Raw genomic sequence first — 18,416 nt, 5'->3', positions numbered from 1 at the left:
ACCAGCTTTGAATCTGGCTCCTGCACTTAGGACTCCCCAGGTGGTTCAGTGGTAAAGAATCTGCCTGGCAATGCAAGAGACCTGAGTTCTAACCCTGGGTTGGGTAGATCCTCTGGAATAGGAAATGGCAACCCACTCCAGTATTCTTGCCTGGAGAATTCCATAAACAGAGGAGCCTGGTGGGCTACAGTCCATGGAGTTGCAAAGAGTCAGATACAACCACACACGCACACGCATGCATGCATACACGCAGCCCGCACTTAGAGCAGGCTCACTGTAGATGAGTAATGTTAGGCCTCTGAGCTTCAGATTCAGTTTCTCCAACTGACCATTGAGTAAAGTGAGGGGCAGAGATGCTAGGATCATGTCTGATACTTAGGGGAGGCCCTATGCTCGTGTTTATTTTTGTCGCTGCTTTTTAATCCTTCCAACAACCACTTTAAGGATGAAAGAGTAGACGGAAGTATGTTTTTACCTTCAAATGTTATTGCTCACTTGTCTCTTCTATTGATGGGAGCAAATCTCTGCCCATGTGCCCAAACTGTACAGTTTGACCACTGGGAGGCCACCGGGCCAACCAGGCTCTTCTTAGACCTGGCCGGCTGGAAACAGCTGTGAAATTCTCACTGCTCCCAGCTTCTCCTTGGTTGGTCTTTAAAAGGTGAGTTTCTCTTTTCCTGCCCCAATCCTCCACTATTTCTAACTCTCATCACTACTCTGTACAAAGTAAGGTTTAAAAATCCCAAGAGGCTCAGAGAGGCATCGTGACCTGCCCGGGGTCACACAGTACACAGTTGTCAAAGGCTGAGGGTTTTGGCTGCTGGGCGAGTTGGAAATGCCAGCCCCTCCAGCTGCTGACGAGCCCCACCCCTTAGAGCTTCCACTCCTCCTCCCTCCCCTCTGTCGGCAAAAAGAAACTAATTTCCCATCCCAGACTTCTCTGCCAACCCAGAGAGATTAAGTGAAGAAGAAATGTCTCCAAATATACCGAGATGGTCTTTCCTGGCTGCTCAGATTTGATGTCTGTGGTTTGAAGCCTGTTGCCCAGTAGATTCTGGGAATCGCAGGGCAGGGGCCTGGGTAACAGCTGCCAGCCCCTGGGCTGGGTACCTGCCCTCTCAAGCTTGTGTCCTGGGGCTGTGTGCTCAGACCTGACCATGTTTGGGCATGGAGGCCCGTCTCAGACGAGAACCAAAGGCCGCTTCCCCAGAGACGGGCTGGGAGCCCAAACTTCCTGCTGCAGCTCAGGCAGCCTCTCTGGGGTGGGGGCTGGGGACCAGGCAGAAAAGGGTCTGCCGAAGACTCGCAGGGCACCCAGGAGACTGTGAGTACCGAGGTCAAGGACACTGGGGAAGAGACTGGGGACAGAGGGGAGACCTTCGCTGAGGGGGGCCGGCAGTGGGAACTCCCTTCCTCGAGGGGCTGGCCGTCAGGACTCTGGGCTCCAGAGGAGCTGAGGTTAAGTCACACAGAACTGGAACTGCCGGGCCCGTGGTCTGGAGGCCTGCAGGGGGCTGGAGGTGGAATGGGGGCTCCTTGGCCCCGTCCCTGTAGTGGCTCAGTGCCCTGGCCCTTGTCTCAGCCTGCAGAGCAGCCAGAGGGCAGCAGCCTGAAGATCAGGACCAGCCCTGGCACTTGTCACCAGGGGAGGGGTGGGGCAGAAACAGACCCAGCAAGAGCACTGAGGACTTCTGATCCAAGCTTCATGGTTTTCTTTGTTAATAGTAACAGTTAATATTTATTGAGGGCTTGCGTTGGGCCAGGCAATGTGATGTCTGGTACATCATTTGATCTTTATCAGACTCTCGAAAGCGGGCACTATCATGCTTGTTTTATAGTCACAGGCTGCTAGGTGGCAAAGTCAGGATTTGTTCCCATGCCTGAAGAACACCCCCTGTCCCTCACTCCTCTAGACCCTTAAACATTGTCTTCGATGCCCTGGAAAAGATGTCAATCCAAATATCGGGTTACTCAGGACCCCCCAAAATCCCGCCTTGCTTGGCCCTTCTTCACCTTTCCTCAATCCACCCCAGGCCTCCGGTGACATTTCCAAACGGAGAACTATATCTCAAAAGTCCAGAGATATTTAGCAGTTCTCAACTGAGGAGTTCTCCTTCGAGTCTAGCTGAAATCCCCCATTTTACAGCTGCAGCCCACTTCTTCCTGGGCAGACCTCAGGGGGTCTCAGTGGTTCCCACCCTTCCTCCTGCCTAAAGGTTCTCACTATGGATGTTGAAACTTAGGACTACATCCATATTCACATCCTCACCCTATTCTTTTATCCTGTGTGATGTTAGGAGGATTTACCAAAACTCTGCTAGCCCCCTCCCTTGGGGTGGGTGACAGTCTCACTAGGGCATTGCAGACAGGAGGGATCTGAACAAGTGGTTGGGTCCACACTGCTTTATCTCCTTTCCTCCCGAGTGCCCAGACCTGGCACACTGGGGGTCCTGGGGGAGGGGGTGCTATGATGTGGCAGACGGGCCAGTGTCCCTGGGAAGGCAGGGCAGCACCAGTTCCCCCCACCACACGCCCCTCCCAGTCTCAAGGATGCTCTGACTCTCCCAGGAAAGGACTGGTTCTATTGCGGGCACTCAGCCTAGGTCCTCCTCCGAGGCGTGATTCCGTGTGGACCTCAGAGACATGCGCTCCACAGTCCCAGGGCTGGTGCCAGGCACCAGTGACCCCGGACAGCCCTGGGAAGGAAGGCTGTGTAGGGTTTTTGCCCATCCCTAGGTGGCTGCATTCTTTAGCCTGTAAAAGCATGTGTGGTCTTGTTAGACTGGCCCTAGGTAAATCATGATGTGGGCTGTTCCATTTCCCACAAGATGGAAGGACAGAAGGACAAAAGTAATAGGAAAAGGAATTGAATAGAATGTCTTTCACTGTCAAGAGAATATTTTTCCTTTGTGACTTTGTAGTGTCTCTGTTAGAATGTACATTCTCCCAAATGTGGGAGAAAAAGTCATCATTGGGTATCATCCCTGTTAATCACCTTGGAGGGCATGACAGAGCTGTAACCTTGGTATCTGATGTTGGAGTCTCCTTTTTAGGGCAGTGGGGGACCGGGGACTACTGGAGTGGGGAAGAAACAGGGTGGAGATCTCCGACTGGACACTCGAAGCAACTTAATAGAAGAGAAGTTGAGTAGAAAATAAGACACTTTGTTGAAAATCCCTTTGAATTAATAATGCCTATCTCGGGAATACTCACTCATTCATAAAAATAATGTTGATTACCTTAGGGACCTGGCAGGGAAAATAAAGTCCTTCCTGATATCTCACTAACATTTCCCCTAATTCAGCGGTTACAGAGAAAGGCCCCATGGCCCTGTTATCTTTGGTACAAATGTTACCATAAGCAGCGAACAAAAAGCAACAACAAAGGAATTTACTGAAGGCTACAGGGCAACTCACTGACTGCATGGGAAGTCCATACCAGTACCGAAGCCGGGAACCTCTGGCTCCAGGAGGCGCATGGGGGACAAGAGTGACCCTCCTGCGGGTGTTCAGGGAGGGCGGGGCTGCTTGCTCTGGGAGAGGCAGGTCCCAGGAGAAGGATGAAGGGCTTCAGGCCCAAGACGCAGGGAGGCAGGAAGCCGCTCATCACTGGTGCCATTCTGGGCTCGGGGGCTCAGGTCCCCAGGTAAGAGAGCAGCTGCTGAGGCCACGTGATGCCTCCTGCCCTTGCGGAAAGCAGGGAGGTGGCCGTTTCAGGATCCCCATGGCTGAAACCCTTCCTGTCGCCCTGATGTCTTGGCTGCCCTCTGGCGGACCTGCTGCCCCTTCTCTGCATGCTAACCCTTGCCCAACCAGCCCTGCTGTGGGACTGGATTTTTTTTAAGTTAATTAACTTTTGACTGTGCTGGGTCACTGTTGCTGTCTGAGGCCTTTCTCTGGTCGTGGCGTGTGGGGGTTACCCTGGTTGCAGCGCACAGACTTCTCACTTTAGTGGCTTATCTCATGGAGCGGCTCTGAGCGCGTGGGCTTCAGTGGTTGCAGCACATGGGCTGAGTAGCCGTGGCTCACGGGCTGAGTGGCTTCACGCCGTGTGGAATCGTCCCGGACCAGGGATCGTCCCCTGCGCTGGCAGGTGGATTCTTATCCAGTGCACCCCCGGCGTGTCCCGTGAGACTGTTTTGGCTCCAAGTTTCTCTGAGACAAGTGTCCTTGGAGGACATGCACGGATATTCCCCCTCTGCTACTTCCAGTAACAGTTTATTTCCTGTATTAGCTTCCTATCGCTGCTCTAACGAATTAGCACAAACTCGGTGGCCCCAATAGAAATCTACGCATACATGGTTCTGGAAGGCAGAAGTTCAAAGTCAGCAGGGCGCTGGCAAGGTCCAGTCAAGGGGTCAGTAGGGCTGCGCTCCTACAGAGGCTGCAGAGGACAGCTCATAGTTCCCTGCCTCTTCCAGTTTCCGGGAGCTGCCAACCTCCTGGTACATGGCCGCATCACTCCAGCTTCAGCCGCCCTGGTCACAGCCCTCTCTCTTTTGTGTCTCATCTCCCTCCACCTCCTTCTTGTAAAGATCCTTGTGGTTACCTTTAGGTCTACGTGAATAGTCCAGGATAATCTCCCCATCTCGAGATCCTTAATTTAAAGTCTTTGCCATGTAAAGTAACAGTCACAGATCCTGGGGCTGAGAACATGTGCATCCTGAGGGCTATTATTGAGCCTGTCAGACACTGCGTGACTTTGCGCAAGTCACTTTACCTCTCTGAGCCACAAGTCCTTCATCTGTAGAATGGTGATGCCAATACTTGCCTCTCAGAGCTGGTGGAAGGCTCAAATGGGGTCAGAAAGCCCTCTGAGTTTTCCAAGCCCTGCATTGAAAATAGAGATGATGTTGAAAATTGATCACCCTCTCCTCTCACCTGTCACCTGTGCTGATCTCATGTCTGTTTGCCTCTGTGATCCTAGAAATGTCTGCTGTCCCCAGTGGCCATGGGAAAGAAGCTGGTGATGGCCCAGAAGCGGGGAGAGACTCGAGCCCTCTGCCTGGGAGTGGCCATGGTAGTGGGCGCTGTCATCACCTACTACATCCTAGGTACAACTGTGCTGCCCCTCTATCAGAAAAGGTACCGTACTCCCAGGCCTGCTCCCACCCTCCAGCCTCTCCCCTGAGGGTCTGGCATCTATCATGTTGTATATCTCAAGTGACGGGGAGCTTACCACCTCAACTATACACACCATTTCATTTGAGGGCCTTTCTGATAAGTAGGGGACTTTCCAGGTGGCACCAGTGGTAAAGAGCCTGCCTGCCAATGCAGGAGACAGGGGTTCGATTCCTGGGTCAGGAAGATCTCCTGGAAGAGGGCATGCAACCCACTCCAGTATTCTTGCCTGGAGAATCCCGTGGACAGAGGAGGCTGACAAGCTATGGTCTATAATGTCGCAAAGAGTTAGACAAGACTGAAGCGACTTAGCATGCACTGATAAGTAGGAAGTGTCTACATTGAGCTAAAATCTGTTCCCCTGGAGCTCTGCTCTGGAATCTCAGAGAATGTCCCATGTCTTTGCTCTCTGACATGTCAACCACGTGAGCTGTTAAAGGAAAGACTGGAAAGTTCCTGATCCATGCTCTAATGAGAATGAATACGCTCAGTTTTCTCAGCCTGACTTAGGACAAATCTCAGACCCTTGCCTCTGGGCACATTCCAGCGACCGACAGCCCCCTTCTGTCTGGTAATGTGTCCCCTGCCTGATAGATGGAGATGAGTCATTGATTTGCTGATGTGTTGAAGAGCCTGTCAGTTTCTCCTGGGTCTGCTCCTGCCTTACTTTTTACGGTGCTGGATTTCCAGGCTGGAATCTTACCGAGTAAGGCACTGCTCAGAGTGGCCATGTGCCTCCAAGACATTTTCTCTGGGTTCAGTGCCATCTCTACCATCTTCCCCAGCTGGGCACAAATCAAGCTCCTCTTCCATCTACCCTTTTTAAGGGAAGGGGCACAGATTCTGAAACCATCCAGACCTGGCTTCAGGGACTGTGTGCCCTTGGCAAAGTCACTTGACCTCTCTGAGCTTCTCTTCCACCCTCTGCAAGATGAAGATGGTGTTGACAAGCGGTCTGAGGTCTGGCTGCAGACCAGAGTCACTGCAAAGAGTTTTGAAAGCACATCCACCCATCTTAGAAATTCTGATTCACTTGTTCTGGGGTGTGATTTGGATGTGAGAATCTTTAAATCTAACCAGGGTTTGGGGTGAGCAGTGGGGGCCGGGCCAGTTTATGTAGATATTGTCCAAGAGGCCAAAAAACTGATACTCTGATTTTATGATTGCTCCCCGGGACCCAGGGACTCAGGTCACGCTCCTTTAGTGCTGGTTGCTTCCGGCAAATGGGTCTTGGTCCTGAGTCTCTCTGGGTCCATATTGCGCGCCCTGTGCCACCCGGGCCCTGAGATGTGCTTGTGTGTGCGTGGTCTCCCCAGCGTGTGGACCCAGGAATCCACGTGTCACCTGATTGAGACCAACATCAGGGACCAGGAGGAGCTGGAGGGCAAGAGGGTGCCCCAGTACCCATGCCTGTGGGTCAACGTGTCGGCCGTGGGCCGCTGGGCCATGCTGTACCACACGGAGGACACCCGGGACCAGAACCAGCAGGTACTGACTGGGGTGGGGAGTGAGGACGCGTCCTTTGGACCCTGGTGGGTGCGTGCTTGTCCCCAGCTGGCTCCCGAGCCCCACTCTGGAGGAGAGCAGAGACTGGAAAAGGATAAACCCAGTTGACCACGGGCCACAGCTGGTCTGAGGCCCAGCCAGCCTTAGCCCTTCTGTGCTGGAGTCCGACAGACCCGCCATCGACTGGCTGTGTGATGGGGGCTTGGCCCCACCAAGCCCCAGTTTCTGTTAATCGAAGTGCTGCTATGAAGTCAAGGACTGTGTATAATGTGCCAATCTTGATGCTGGCTGGACAGCAGGCACTCAGAGGAAGCAACTGGTAGTGTTCTTATTTCATTCTGTAATGTGGGTCAGATGAGAAGCCAGACCCAGAGCTGACCTCACATACAAGAACCCCTGTGACTCCCTGACTGCCCACTCTAGGAGGCCAGAGGCCCACGTCTGGAGCAACCTTTAGAGGCCAACACTTGGAAAGCTTTTCTATCACTGCCTCTCAATGCCCCCAGTGTCACACCTCCAAATCTACCACTGAAGTCCTTTCTGTAGGAAACACAAGTTGACCCATTTTCATGCATTCATTCATTCAACCATCATTTCCTGTGTCAGGGGTTGGGTTCAAGAGAAGAGAGCTCGTACGTGAAATAATACCGAGCAGAGAGGGCTCAGTGCCATAGAGAAGAACAGTGAGGTGAGGGTGTCAGAAAGCCACTGGTGTTAAAATCAGGCAGGTCCTGCTTACACAGAAATGCAGAGGCGGGCACACGTGTCAAGGGGACACAGAGAACACGGTTTGGGGAAGGAAGGTGGGGAGATACAGGATTCCAACCCCCACATAGACAATGCTACAGGGAGGGATATAGTGAGAAAAAGCTTCAGAGGCAGCTTAGGGTCTGTTCCCAGAGGCCCTCCACACCGCCAACGTGTGCAGTTAAAACGGGTTTTTGGGGTAGTTTTTCTTTTTTGTTGTTGTTTTTTGAAAGAAGCAAAACTTTAATGAAGAATGCTACACATTATTGAAGGTAATTAGTTCTCATATTAAAAAAATATTACTGAAAACATTTTACTGAATTTTTTTTTTTGCTCAAAAGACAGTCTTCAAGGATGTCTGAGAGAAGTAGCATGCACAGCACAGTAGGAGAGGAGGAGAGGAGGTTTAACTCCAGCATGAGACACTGACATAGCACAGGTATGGAAGCAACCATTTTATAGAGAATGGGGGTAGATGTTTATATTCAATCAGGATTTTTTTTTTTTTTTTTTTTTAGCTTTAACAGTTCAGCTGAAGGAAGGAGATTGGGAAGAAAAGATGGGGAAGGGTTAACCTTATCCACAATCACCATTTTACAAAACACCACGCTGATTCAACCACATGAGACGTGGCGGTTAGTTGTAGCTGTGTAGCCCAGCAAACATGCAGAGCAAATGCCAAGGACCCAGGGTTGATGTAATAGGCACAGTTTTAAAGAGACTGATTCTGTCAGGGTGGTCTCTCATCGACCTGAGCTGGGGACACATGAAGCTCCTTCACATTTTCATCAAAGGCCAGAGCTTTGCTGGGAACTAAGTTCACTCCAAGTAAAGCTCCTGGCGCTGGCTTTAACAGGAAGCAAAGTTATTTGCAACTCCTAATAGCATTCACCATTTCCTAGGGGAAATTCTACTGATTACCAGGGAGTTAAATTCATGCAAACCATAAAGAAAGGAAATACTAATTATATTCTGGGCTGTACAGGCTGTGTGCCTCTTTTCTGCCAAGGACTACCAGACTGTAGAATTAAAATGTGATCAGGGAAGCTGGGGCTCCTCACCTCTGGGTGTTAGGTCCTCCTGGGGGTCTTAGCAAAACCAGGGTCCTACACCAGACCCACTGAAGCAGAATCTCTGCACTTTCCAGGTCATTCTAAGTTTCCTTGGGAATTATTGCTGTGAGCAACTGGGAGTCTTTAAAAGGTGTGGGATGCTGGCCCCATGATCAGAATGATGTGGAGGAGTGTGGGGTTCCATAGGGAGAGAGGTGGGGGCCACTGTAGTTGGGACAGAGCTGGGACAAGGATGGATGCTGACACTCAGAACTCGGCAGCTGATGGGGTGGTAACGGGCAGGGTGGCTGGGGGGATGGTGGGATCGTGAACAGTGCTGGGGGCTCCTGGTGAAGTGGGTCTGGGCAGGCAAGGGGGCCTGGCTGTTCTGTCGTCACTAGCATGACTCAGCCATACCAGATGCAGCTAGGGCCTCCGAACCCGCCTGAATCAGCTCCTCCCAGGATTCTGCCTCTTCTTTGGCATCTAGGGGCCCCTGATTTATCCCCAGGATCAAGAAGTAAATTTTCAAAGACAAGCAGAAGTGGTCACTGGTGCGATGGGAGTTGGGAACGGGCTGGTTTGCAGGCTGCCAGCTCGGAGGAACTTGAGGTCAGATCTTCCCCCGAATGGGCTCTCAGAAGCCTGAGACCTTCCTGCTGGGTTTGGAGAGACAGCACGGCCACCACCACGTGTTCAATCTTTCCCCCGGTAGCACCCAGGAGCCCCCAGGAGTGGTGCTAAAGGCAGCCTGCTGCACTAGTGTGATGGGGGAGGGGCCTTCATGGCGTTGCAAACAGTAGGGTGGTGTACCAGCTGCTCTTCCCACCTCTGTTCAGCTCTGTAGTGCCAGGAGCGGGTGCTTCAGGATGGCTGGGTGTCTTCTGGAGTGGCACGTGCAAGGCTGTCTCCCTCTCTATGCTGAGGAAGGAGGTCACCAGCTCACTCTTGGTTTATCTCATGAGACTTAGCCTGAGAGGTTCTAAGCTCCTTTCCAGGGTCTGCACTGAGGACAGTGTCACCATGGGGCTTGGGAAAGGGGCTGGATCATTTAAGATCCTTTAGACAACAGGTGCTAATGGTAAAGAACCCGCCTGCCAATGCAGGAGACATAAGAGACGCAGGTTCGATCCCTGAGTCAGGAAGATCCCCTGGAGGAGGGCATGGCAACCCACTCCATCCTAACCCAGTTGGCTAGGTTAACCAAGGTCACAGTCAGAGGCAGTGGGGAGACTTGAGCCAGGCCCTCTCAGCTCAGGATTCGGGATCCACTTGCTGCTAGGACACCGGACTTCTCTGGTAGCTTAGATGGTAAAGAATCTGCTTGCAATGCAGGAGACCTGGGTTCCATCCCTGGGTTGAGAAGATCCCCTGGGGAAGTAAATGGCTACTCACGCCAATATTCTTGCCTGGAAAACCCCACGGACAGAGAAACCTGGTGAGCCATAGTCCATGGGGTTGCAAAGAGATGGACACGACTGAGCAACTAACGCAAGGCTAGGACCTTAGAGTCCCCAACAAGTCTGAATGCCAGATTCCTCAGGAGAGAGCGGCTCCCCAGGCTCAGCTGCTCCCCGGCTGGCTGCGATGTGGACCGGCATCTGGATGCGGCTCCACCCTCTCTCCAGGCTGTCAGAGCCGCAGTGTAACCATCACCTCTACTGCTGGACTGAGTGCTGCTGTCAGGGCAGGCAGCCTCGGGGCCGGACCTCACTCAAATGCAGGGAATAACCCAGGCCCGGGGAGAAGCCGGCCCGATACTGTCTCTCATTTTGACTCCTTTGACATGATTGTATAGGGCAGTGGTCCTCAAACTTCAGTGCCTGAAGGAGTCTCCAGATTGCTGAGCCCCCTCCTCAGAGATTCAGAGTGAGCAGGGAGCCTGTGCTTGTGGCCAGCCCTCCAGGTGGCCTGCTGCGGGGGCTGTGGGGGGACCACCCTTGCCGAACATCTGCTGGAGGCTCACGTAAGCCACGTGCAGACCTCCCAGGATGGAAGAGAGATAAAGCCAGGGTCTCTCCTTCATGCTTCCTCTGCAGGGCTTTCCAGCTGGAACTCATCTTTCCAGGCCGCAAGCTTCCTAATCACAGTGATCAGTGTCAGAATTAAACATATACCGGGCTCTGTCTGCACACAGCTCTTTTAAATGCACTCTCTCTTTCCTTTGAATCCCAGTGTCAAATACCAGCTGGCCAACATCTTAGATTTTGCTCACACAGAGTTAGACCTCATAGAGTTTTCAATTCAAATTTTCACACTATTTTAAAATTGTGAGAGTCCACATTAAAATCTGGCATTTTGGCTTCTCTTACTATTTTGGAGGCCTGGCTACAGTGGGTCTTCTGGATGGCGCGGCACCCGTCGTCCAGATGGGGTGGTGACTGCCAGGCTGGGTGTGTCTGGCTCTCTCCCTCACCCCAGGCGCCACCATGCCCTGCCAGTTCTCCCTGGCACCAAGGCGAGTGCTAGTTGGCGCCTGTCATCTTACTCCCTCACTACTTCACTTGTGGATGTTACCTGTGTGAGCTTTGTAGGCAGTTGAGTGTATGACCTCTGCCCTGAATCCAAATACAGAGCCCACTCAGCCTATGTCTCCCATTGGACTTCTTAGACAGCTAAGTTTGAAGTTCTTTAATAAACTCCTTTGAAAAAGATACTGCTATTAACCCACTTAAGTGATGAAGACATCAAGGCTCAGTGTGTGTGTTAGTATCTCAGTTGTGACAATTCTTTGTCACCCCATGGACTGTAGACTGCCAGACTCCTCTGTCCATGGAATTCACCAGGCAAGGATACTGGAGTGCGTTGCCATTCCTTTCTCCAGGGGATCTTCCTGACCCAGGGATCGAACCCAAGTCTCCTGCATTACAAGCAAATTCTTTACCATCTGATCCACCAGGGAAGCCCTGTTAAGCAATTAGCCTAAGGTTCCTCAGTGGCTCAGCTGTAAAGAATCTTCCTGCTATGCAGGAGACACAGGTTCAATTCCTGGGGTGGGAAGAGCCCCTGGAGGAGCAAATGGCAACCCGTTGCAGTATTCTTGCGTGGAGAATCCCATGGATAGAGGAGCCCGGAGGGCTGCAGTCCATGCAGTAACACAGAGTTGGACATGACTGAGCGACTGAGCGCTGCAAGTGCTGGGGGCAGAGCTGGGGCTCCAGCTGGGGTCCCCGCCTCCCAGGCGCAGTGGGCATCCTGGACGGCCCCAAGGCCGCCGTCTCCCAGCCAGTACTGTGTAGGCACCCCCTCGAGCCACGCAGCGTGCAGCCTGCCAAGCTTTGGGCAGTCTTGAGCCCACTCAGGCGCTCAGACCCAAAGCTGGTGTTTTCCTTTACTCCGCACCAGGCCCCGAGAAACAGGGGCTTCAACCCCACGCGTGCCCTTGACTCTCTCTACAGTGCTCCTACATCCCAAGCAGCCTGGACAACTACCAAGTGGCCCGGGCCGACGTGGAGAAGGTCAGAGCCAGGTTCCACGAGCACCAGGACTTCTTCTGCTTCGCCACGACTCGGGAGAACGAGAGCAGCGTCCTGTACCGGCGCCTCTATGGGCCCCAGAGCCTCCTCTTCTCGCTCTTCTGGCCCACCTTCCTGCTGACCGGCGGCCTGCTCATTATCGTCATGGTGAAGATCAACCAGTCCCTGTCCATCCTGGCGGCCCAGAGGTAGATCCACGCGCGCCCCGTCACTTCTCGGGCCGCAGGGGCCTGGATGGACCCCGGGGCCGCTCCCGCTTGGGTCCCATGCTCCCTCTGCTGCCTTCGCCCCCTCACCCTCCAGTGCTCTGCCTTCCACTGCACGGATGGCCTTCAGGAAATCCCTTAGTTAAGTCATTTCCTGCTCAAGACTGTTCAGTGGCTCCTCAGGACCCAGGGGAACTGAAGGTCAACCCGTGATGGTTCTCCATCGCTGACCCCACTCAACTGACTCCAGTCTGTTTTCTGCGGTTCCACTGTCCACTGGACTGGTGCAAATGGTTCTCACTTCTGTGCCTGCGTCTCGGAGGTTGTCTCAAAGACCTGCTGGTCCCTCCTAGGAAGCGCTCCCTGACAAGCCTCCATTCCTTCTTTGAATTCCAAAGTGAAAACAGCACATTCATTAGTGGGACATTGCTTGTTTTCAGCATTCTCAGATCTGTATACATTCTCATGCCAATATTAACAAATATAGGGACAAACTTCCAGTCTTAAAGTCATGGGGATATAACTACAACATGGTGACAATAATTAGTAATACTTTCCTGCATATTTGAAAGTTGCTAAGAGAGTAGATCTTAAAAGCTCTCATCATAAGAAAAAAAACTGTCGCGATGTGTGGAGGTGGATGTTAACTAGAACCTTTTGTGGTGATGATTTTGTAATACATACAGATATTGAATCATTTTGTTACACACTTGAAAACTAATATAATCTTATATATTGATTATACCTCAAAAAATCAAATATATACAAAACATATAGGCTATAAGGAAATGATACTAACATACATAAAAAACTTTAACAGTGGGATTTATTAATTGTAATTTTCTTCCTTCCTTTTATTTTTTGTACTTTTTAAAATTTTCAACAATAGAAAGGCTTGGTTTCACTGTGTTTATTTTTAATCAGGACAGTAACAGCAGATGTAATTTTGGGAAAAAGTTTGAAGGGGTGATCTCCCCATCACCAAGCAGATGGAAGTGACCTAGGGGATAGGTTGAACTCCAATCAGACACAGGCTTTTTTTTTTTAATATTTACTTTTAATTGGAGGATAATTGCTTTATAGTGTTGTGTTGGTTTCTGCCATACATCACCATGAATCAGCCATAGGTGTACCTAAGGCACAGACTTTTGAGAACACACAAGTTTAAGAATCCTGAATAGAGGGGAGGTAAACACAGAGATGGGGATTGATGATTTTCCGCGTGGATTAAATACAAGGCACCTGGGACTGCCCTGGTGGCTCAATAGTGGTTAAGCAATGTCAAAGCAGGAGACACAGTTTTGATTCCTGGTATGTGAGGATTCCTTATGCTGCTGGGCAACTGAACCTGTTCACCGCAACCACTGAGGCCGCTTTCTAGAGCCCATGAGCCGTAACCACTCAGCCCAGGGGCTAGAGCCGGTGCTCACAACCAGAGAAGCCACGGCAACGAGAAGCCCACGCAGCACCAGAGAGGATCACCCACTCGTTACAACTAAAGACGTCCACGCACAGAGATGAAGACCCAGAGCAGCCAAAAAAAAATACAGGGCGCTGACCCTGCAGGGGGAGCCAGTCTCAGACTCGGGAAGGGGTAACTGGGGGCAGCTGTCGTAGATCCACCACCACTCCAAAGCTTGTGCTAGAGCAGGCTGTCTCAAAGTGTGGTCCCTGCACCAGTGTTCGTGGCAGCTTGTGAGAAAGGCACCTTCCAGGCCCCCCGCCCGACCCACTGAGCCGGGAACCACAAGGCGCGGATGGGGAGTGGCTGGTGGGGTCCCGAGGAGCCGGGCAGCACTCTGCGTTTTAACAGCGGCTGCAGGGGACTCTGTTGTGTGCTTGAGCATGGGAACCACTGGTGCAGAGAACCACGGTCCTGTCCCCGGACTTTGGGGAACGAATCAACGCCTTTTTCAGATCAAGACTTCAGCTGGACTTGAAGTTAGGCTGGTGTCTCTGATGGTCCTCCTGGCGCTGTGAGTCCAGGTGCAGCCCTGGGAGTGAGTCCTGCCTCCACTTCCACCAGACGCATCTCTCTCTTTCTCAGTTGTTTCATCTATAAAAGAAAGAATCCCCCTTTTGGGTGGTTGGGAGAGCTGAATGAGGGCTTGACACATACTAGGTGGTCAAAATGGAGGCTGTTCTTAGTAATGATAATAAGGAATGAATATTCAAAAACTTCCAGAGGATATACCAACACTAATGTTAACTAGCATTTTTTGCTGCTTATTTATTCCATGCTGGGCACAATGCTAAGAAGTTTGCCTCATAAAAATTCAGTGAGTATTACTGAACCCACCTCATAGGTAAGGAGAAGCAACATAGGATAGAGGTTATATGTGTGGACTGATTTCAGATTATTATTCAACTGTATTATTCCCTAGCTGTGTGGCTTTGGGCAAATAACCTTTCTCTGTCTCAATTTCCTCACTTGCAACATGAGAACTAATAATAATATTTCCCATTTGAGGGTTGTTAGTGTTAAATGAGTTATTGTATAATGTTCCTAGAAGAGTGACTGACACTTGGTGAGTGCTGTATATTATGAAAAACTGAGGCTCTAAGAGGTCATTGGCCAAGGTCAACCAGATAGTAAGTGAGGAACGGGGACTTGAGCCCTGAGCTGTGTGATTCCAGAGCCTGGTCTGTGATTCTTGAGCTGACTCAGTCACCGGAAGCCCCAGGGTCCAGGTAAGGAACAGCGTTGCATCCTGGGAACCCCAAGGTGTTCTGACGCAAGTCAGGGATCTGGGAGGGGGTGCACCTGGAGTCTGTACCCACACCTGTAGTTTGCAGCCAGGGATCCCTGATGCAGCTTCGCACCCTCCAGGTTCTTACTAGAGATGATCCTTCCAAGGGGGAGTAACGCCCCACTCCCTGGAGCTTCTTCCTTCTGGGCTCGGGGACATCGTAAGAGTCCCGTGAATCAAGGAAGTCTTGTTGGGATATTGTCTTATAGTTTGGTAAGATATTTTCTTTGGGGGAAATTAGGTAAAGGTACATAGGATCTATCTGTGTGTTTCTTTACACCTGCATAGGAATCTACAATTCTCCCCAAATTTAAGTTTAATTTTTAAAAAAGAAAGAGTATCCCCATCATGCATCTCATTTATAGGGGTTTCTTTGCCTATGGTTTTCATGCACCTTCATTTGGGGCTGAAATACACCAAAATACAGACTATCCCAACAGCCCATAGAGGGGAAAAGACCACCACCCTCTAGCAAAAAGTACCTGGGGATGCCCAGCCCTCACTGCCCCATGCGTTATTAACAGTGAACTTCCTTTGCTTAAGACAAATGCCTTCTTCCTGTCAATGGAGTTTGGCCTACTCCTATCAAATCCCATACCTGCCTACTGTTCACAGAACTTCAAGCCCAAGAAGAGCATGAACTAATGGGCGTTTAAGCATGGTGGAGTCAGACACGGAGGAAAGATGTTTCTGGAATAAGAGCTGCCTGGGGGCAGAGAGCCCTCACAGTTCTTTAAAAAAATCACTCTACTAATAAAGTCTAGTGCTGGCACTGCTTTTGCCTTTTCTCTCACGGGCCAGTGAGTCACACCTGGAGAGGTGTACCTGGATCACTCGCCCAGAACTCAGATGGCTTGGTGGAGATCAGTGGCAAGAGGACAGAGAGAGTCAGAGATGAAGCAGACACAATGCCTGCCCTCAGGAGCTGGTCATCCTGCTGCCCTTTCTCCCTCCTTTCCCACCATTATCAAGCGCTTCCTTCTCCACAGTGAAGAACCTGATTTATGCAAATTCAAAATAATGCAATGAAAAATATTGCTAAAACCTCAATTTTTATGACTTCCTGAAATAATGCTAGCCTCCCCCACCCCCATCAACAATTCACCTAAAATTCCTTCTAATTTCAAAACTCTTTGGGTGTGCAGATTGTAGACTACATTCACTCTATTGCTAATTGGCAGCACAGGCTGGTGCATAAGAATAGCCAATGTCTTTTGCATTTAGAGAAATTTGAATTATATGACATACTTGCAAAGATACTGTTTGATCACAGTGCAGCTATCTTATACCTCATCAGCCACTGCCCTTTCATATGTAGGGAAAAGAGACCAAATCAAAATCAGAAAGGCATGAAGAAATTCACCATGGTCTAGGGTGATGGTTCTTTAAAAAAATTTTTTTTTTTTAATGTGAATGGTTTGTTAAGTATTTATTACTTAACAAACTCTGCCTGTGTTTTAAAAAATATATTTTTGGAATTGATAGACCCCAAATGCTGCTTCTAGAGAGGAGGCAAGGTATTTGAGGATGTGCAAATCTATAATGTTCATATGAAGCAAGTGTGACAAAATGTTAACACATGAGTTTTGAGGGGTGCTTTCTGAGGAGCACATAGGTGTTTTGTATTATTTGCTCTATTTTTCTGTGTACAAAAGCTTTCTCTAAAATACAAGAGTGAATGGAAACAAAAATATTTTTGGTTTTTTGGCCATGTGGCATGTGGGATCTTAGCTTCCCGACCAAGCATTGAACCCTCACCCCCCTACATTGGAAGGAGGAGTCTTAACCCCTGGACCACCAGGGAAGTCCCTAGGGTAATGGTTCTCAAAGTGGAGGCCTGCAAGGTCAAAATTATTTTCATAATAATATTTACATACTGCCCGCTTTTTTCACTCTCAATCTCACCAACACACGTGGAATTTTTCAGAGCTTATGTGACATGTGATATCACAAAAGACTGAACGCAGACATGAGAAATCTGTTGTCTATTAAGCTGAACATTAAAGCGATTTGCAAAAAAGAAAACAATGCACCCTTTCTCAATACTTTTTTGAAAATGTAATTATTTCTCACAAAATATAATCTTTTGTTAACATGTAATGGATCTATCATTTGTTTTAAAATAAATTCATTTAAATGAAACATTCAGAGTTTTCATTCCTAAAATGGTAAACACTGGTTAATATAACCCATATAAACCAAATCTCTTTTGGAACTCTAAGTATGTTTTTAGACTGTAAAAGGATTCTGAGACCAGAAAGCTCTAGAACTGCTGACCTTGTGTGTCCAGAGACATTCAGGGTCCTCTTGCTTTTCCTATGCTGTGCCCTGTGTACGTCCAACGGCCTCCTTTAAGTTTCATGTGATTCCTTCTTGGAGCCAGGAGGAGAGCTTCAATTTTCCCCATCTCTCCTGGCTCCAGGTTCTCTCTTCCACCAATGGGTTTGCTCATGAATTATCTTCCTCTTCACAGGAGCTTTCCTTAACCTTCATCATGTCAATTCAAAGACAGAATTCATCATCTTCCTAGATTTCCACAGCTCTCCCTTCCCACTCATATAAAGCACGTACTCTTCAGGCAACTTCCTTAAACGCTAAGGAGGATGGGGAAGAGATGTATATAAATGCAGAGCAATCAACTCCCGACTGAATATTGGACAAAGGTGGTGCTTCATCACAAAATTTGTGCCTCCCTTCTCAGATACAGAGACTTCAGCCTCCCATAATCTCCCTCATCCCACACCAAACTCCCTCAGGGGCTTCTGTAGCCTCCAGAGCTTTAAGACAAGTTTTCTATCTCCAGTCCCAGGGAGACCGCTGCCCTGATCCTCCTCTGTCAATTCTGAAGCCCTTGCTTTTTGACACTCCTTTGTTTTCTTATATTCAAACAGAAACTCATTTTCTCTGAAGGTCAGTAGTTCTTTAAAGATCATCTAACTTTCCCCTACATTCTAGTCTGGTGCTTGAGCCCTCCCTATTATGTTTCTCTTTACCAACAACTTATGTCAACATCTTTTCTGACAAATAACTCATTGCATGGGGAGGCAGCTCCTTCTATTTTGGGATGTATTTAGCAAATTATTCCTGGGACTATAATCTATCATCTGCAATAATAAAAGCTAACATTTGTTGAGCACCTGTAGGCCAGGATCCAGGCTAAGCTTTAATATGTATGGTTCATTTAACCCTAACAAGATCCTTTAAGGCTGTTATTGCTATCTTGACTTCATAGACGAGGCAACGGCAGTACAAAGATTTAACTTCCTGAAGGTCAAGAGTTAGCTAATAGCAGAGCTGAAATTCAAACCTGAACAGTATGGTTCCAGACTCTACGCTCTAACCACTGTGCATCCTTCCCCTTGTTGTTGTTCAGTCACTAAGTTATGTCTGACTCTTTTCAACCCCATGGACTGTGGCATACCAGGCTTCCCTATCCATCACCATGTCCTGGAGCTTGTTCAAACTCATGTCCGTTGAGTTGATGATGCAATACAACTGTCTCATCCTCTGTTGTCCCCTTCTCCTCCAGCCTTCAATCTTTCCCAGCATCAGGGTCTTT

At 49.6% G+C, this 18,416-nt stretch overlaps 2 protein-coding genes across 2 annotated transcripts in view; one reads left to right on the top strand and one right to left on the bottom strand.

Moving 5' to 3' along the window:
* KCNIP1 (potassium voltage-gated channel interacting protein 1) overlaps nt 1–18,416 on the bottom strand; it is a 395,303-nt gene that overhangs the window by 360,287 nt on the left and 16,600 nt on the right. The window lies entirely within an intron of this gene.
* KCNMB1 (potassium calcium-activated channel subfamily M regulatory beta subunit 1) lies at nt 938–16,999 on the top strand. The gene is made up of 4 exons (XM_043488825.1): nt 938–1,324; nt 4,927–5,084; nt 6,437–6,608; nt 11,824–16,999. The coding sequence occupies exons 2-4, from the start codon at nt 4,951–4,953 to the stop codon at nt 12,091–12,093; spliced, it is 576 nt and encodes a 191-aa protein (XP_043344760.1). The 5' UTR covers nt 938–1,324; nt 4,927–4,950; the 3' UTR covers nt 12,094–16,999.

The sequence above is a fragment of the Cervus canadensis genome, chromosome 16 (assembly GCF_019320065.1).
Source record: "Cervus canadensis isolate Bull #8, Minnesota chromosome 16, ASM1932006v1, whole genome shotgun sequence".
In the NCBI taxonomy this organism is placed as follows: Eukaryota; Metazoa; Chordata; class Mammalia; order Artiodactyla; family Cervidae; genus Cervus; species Cervus canadensis.
The sequence above is the reverse complement of the archived record's forward strand: the minus strand, read 5'-3'. Positions and strand labels throughout refer to the sequence as shown.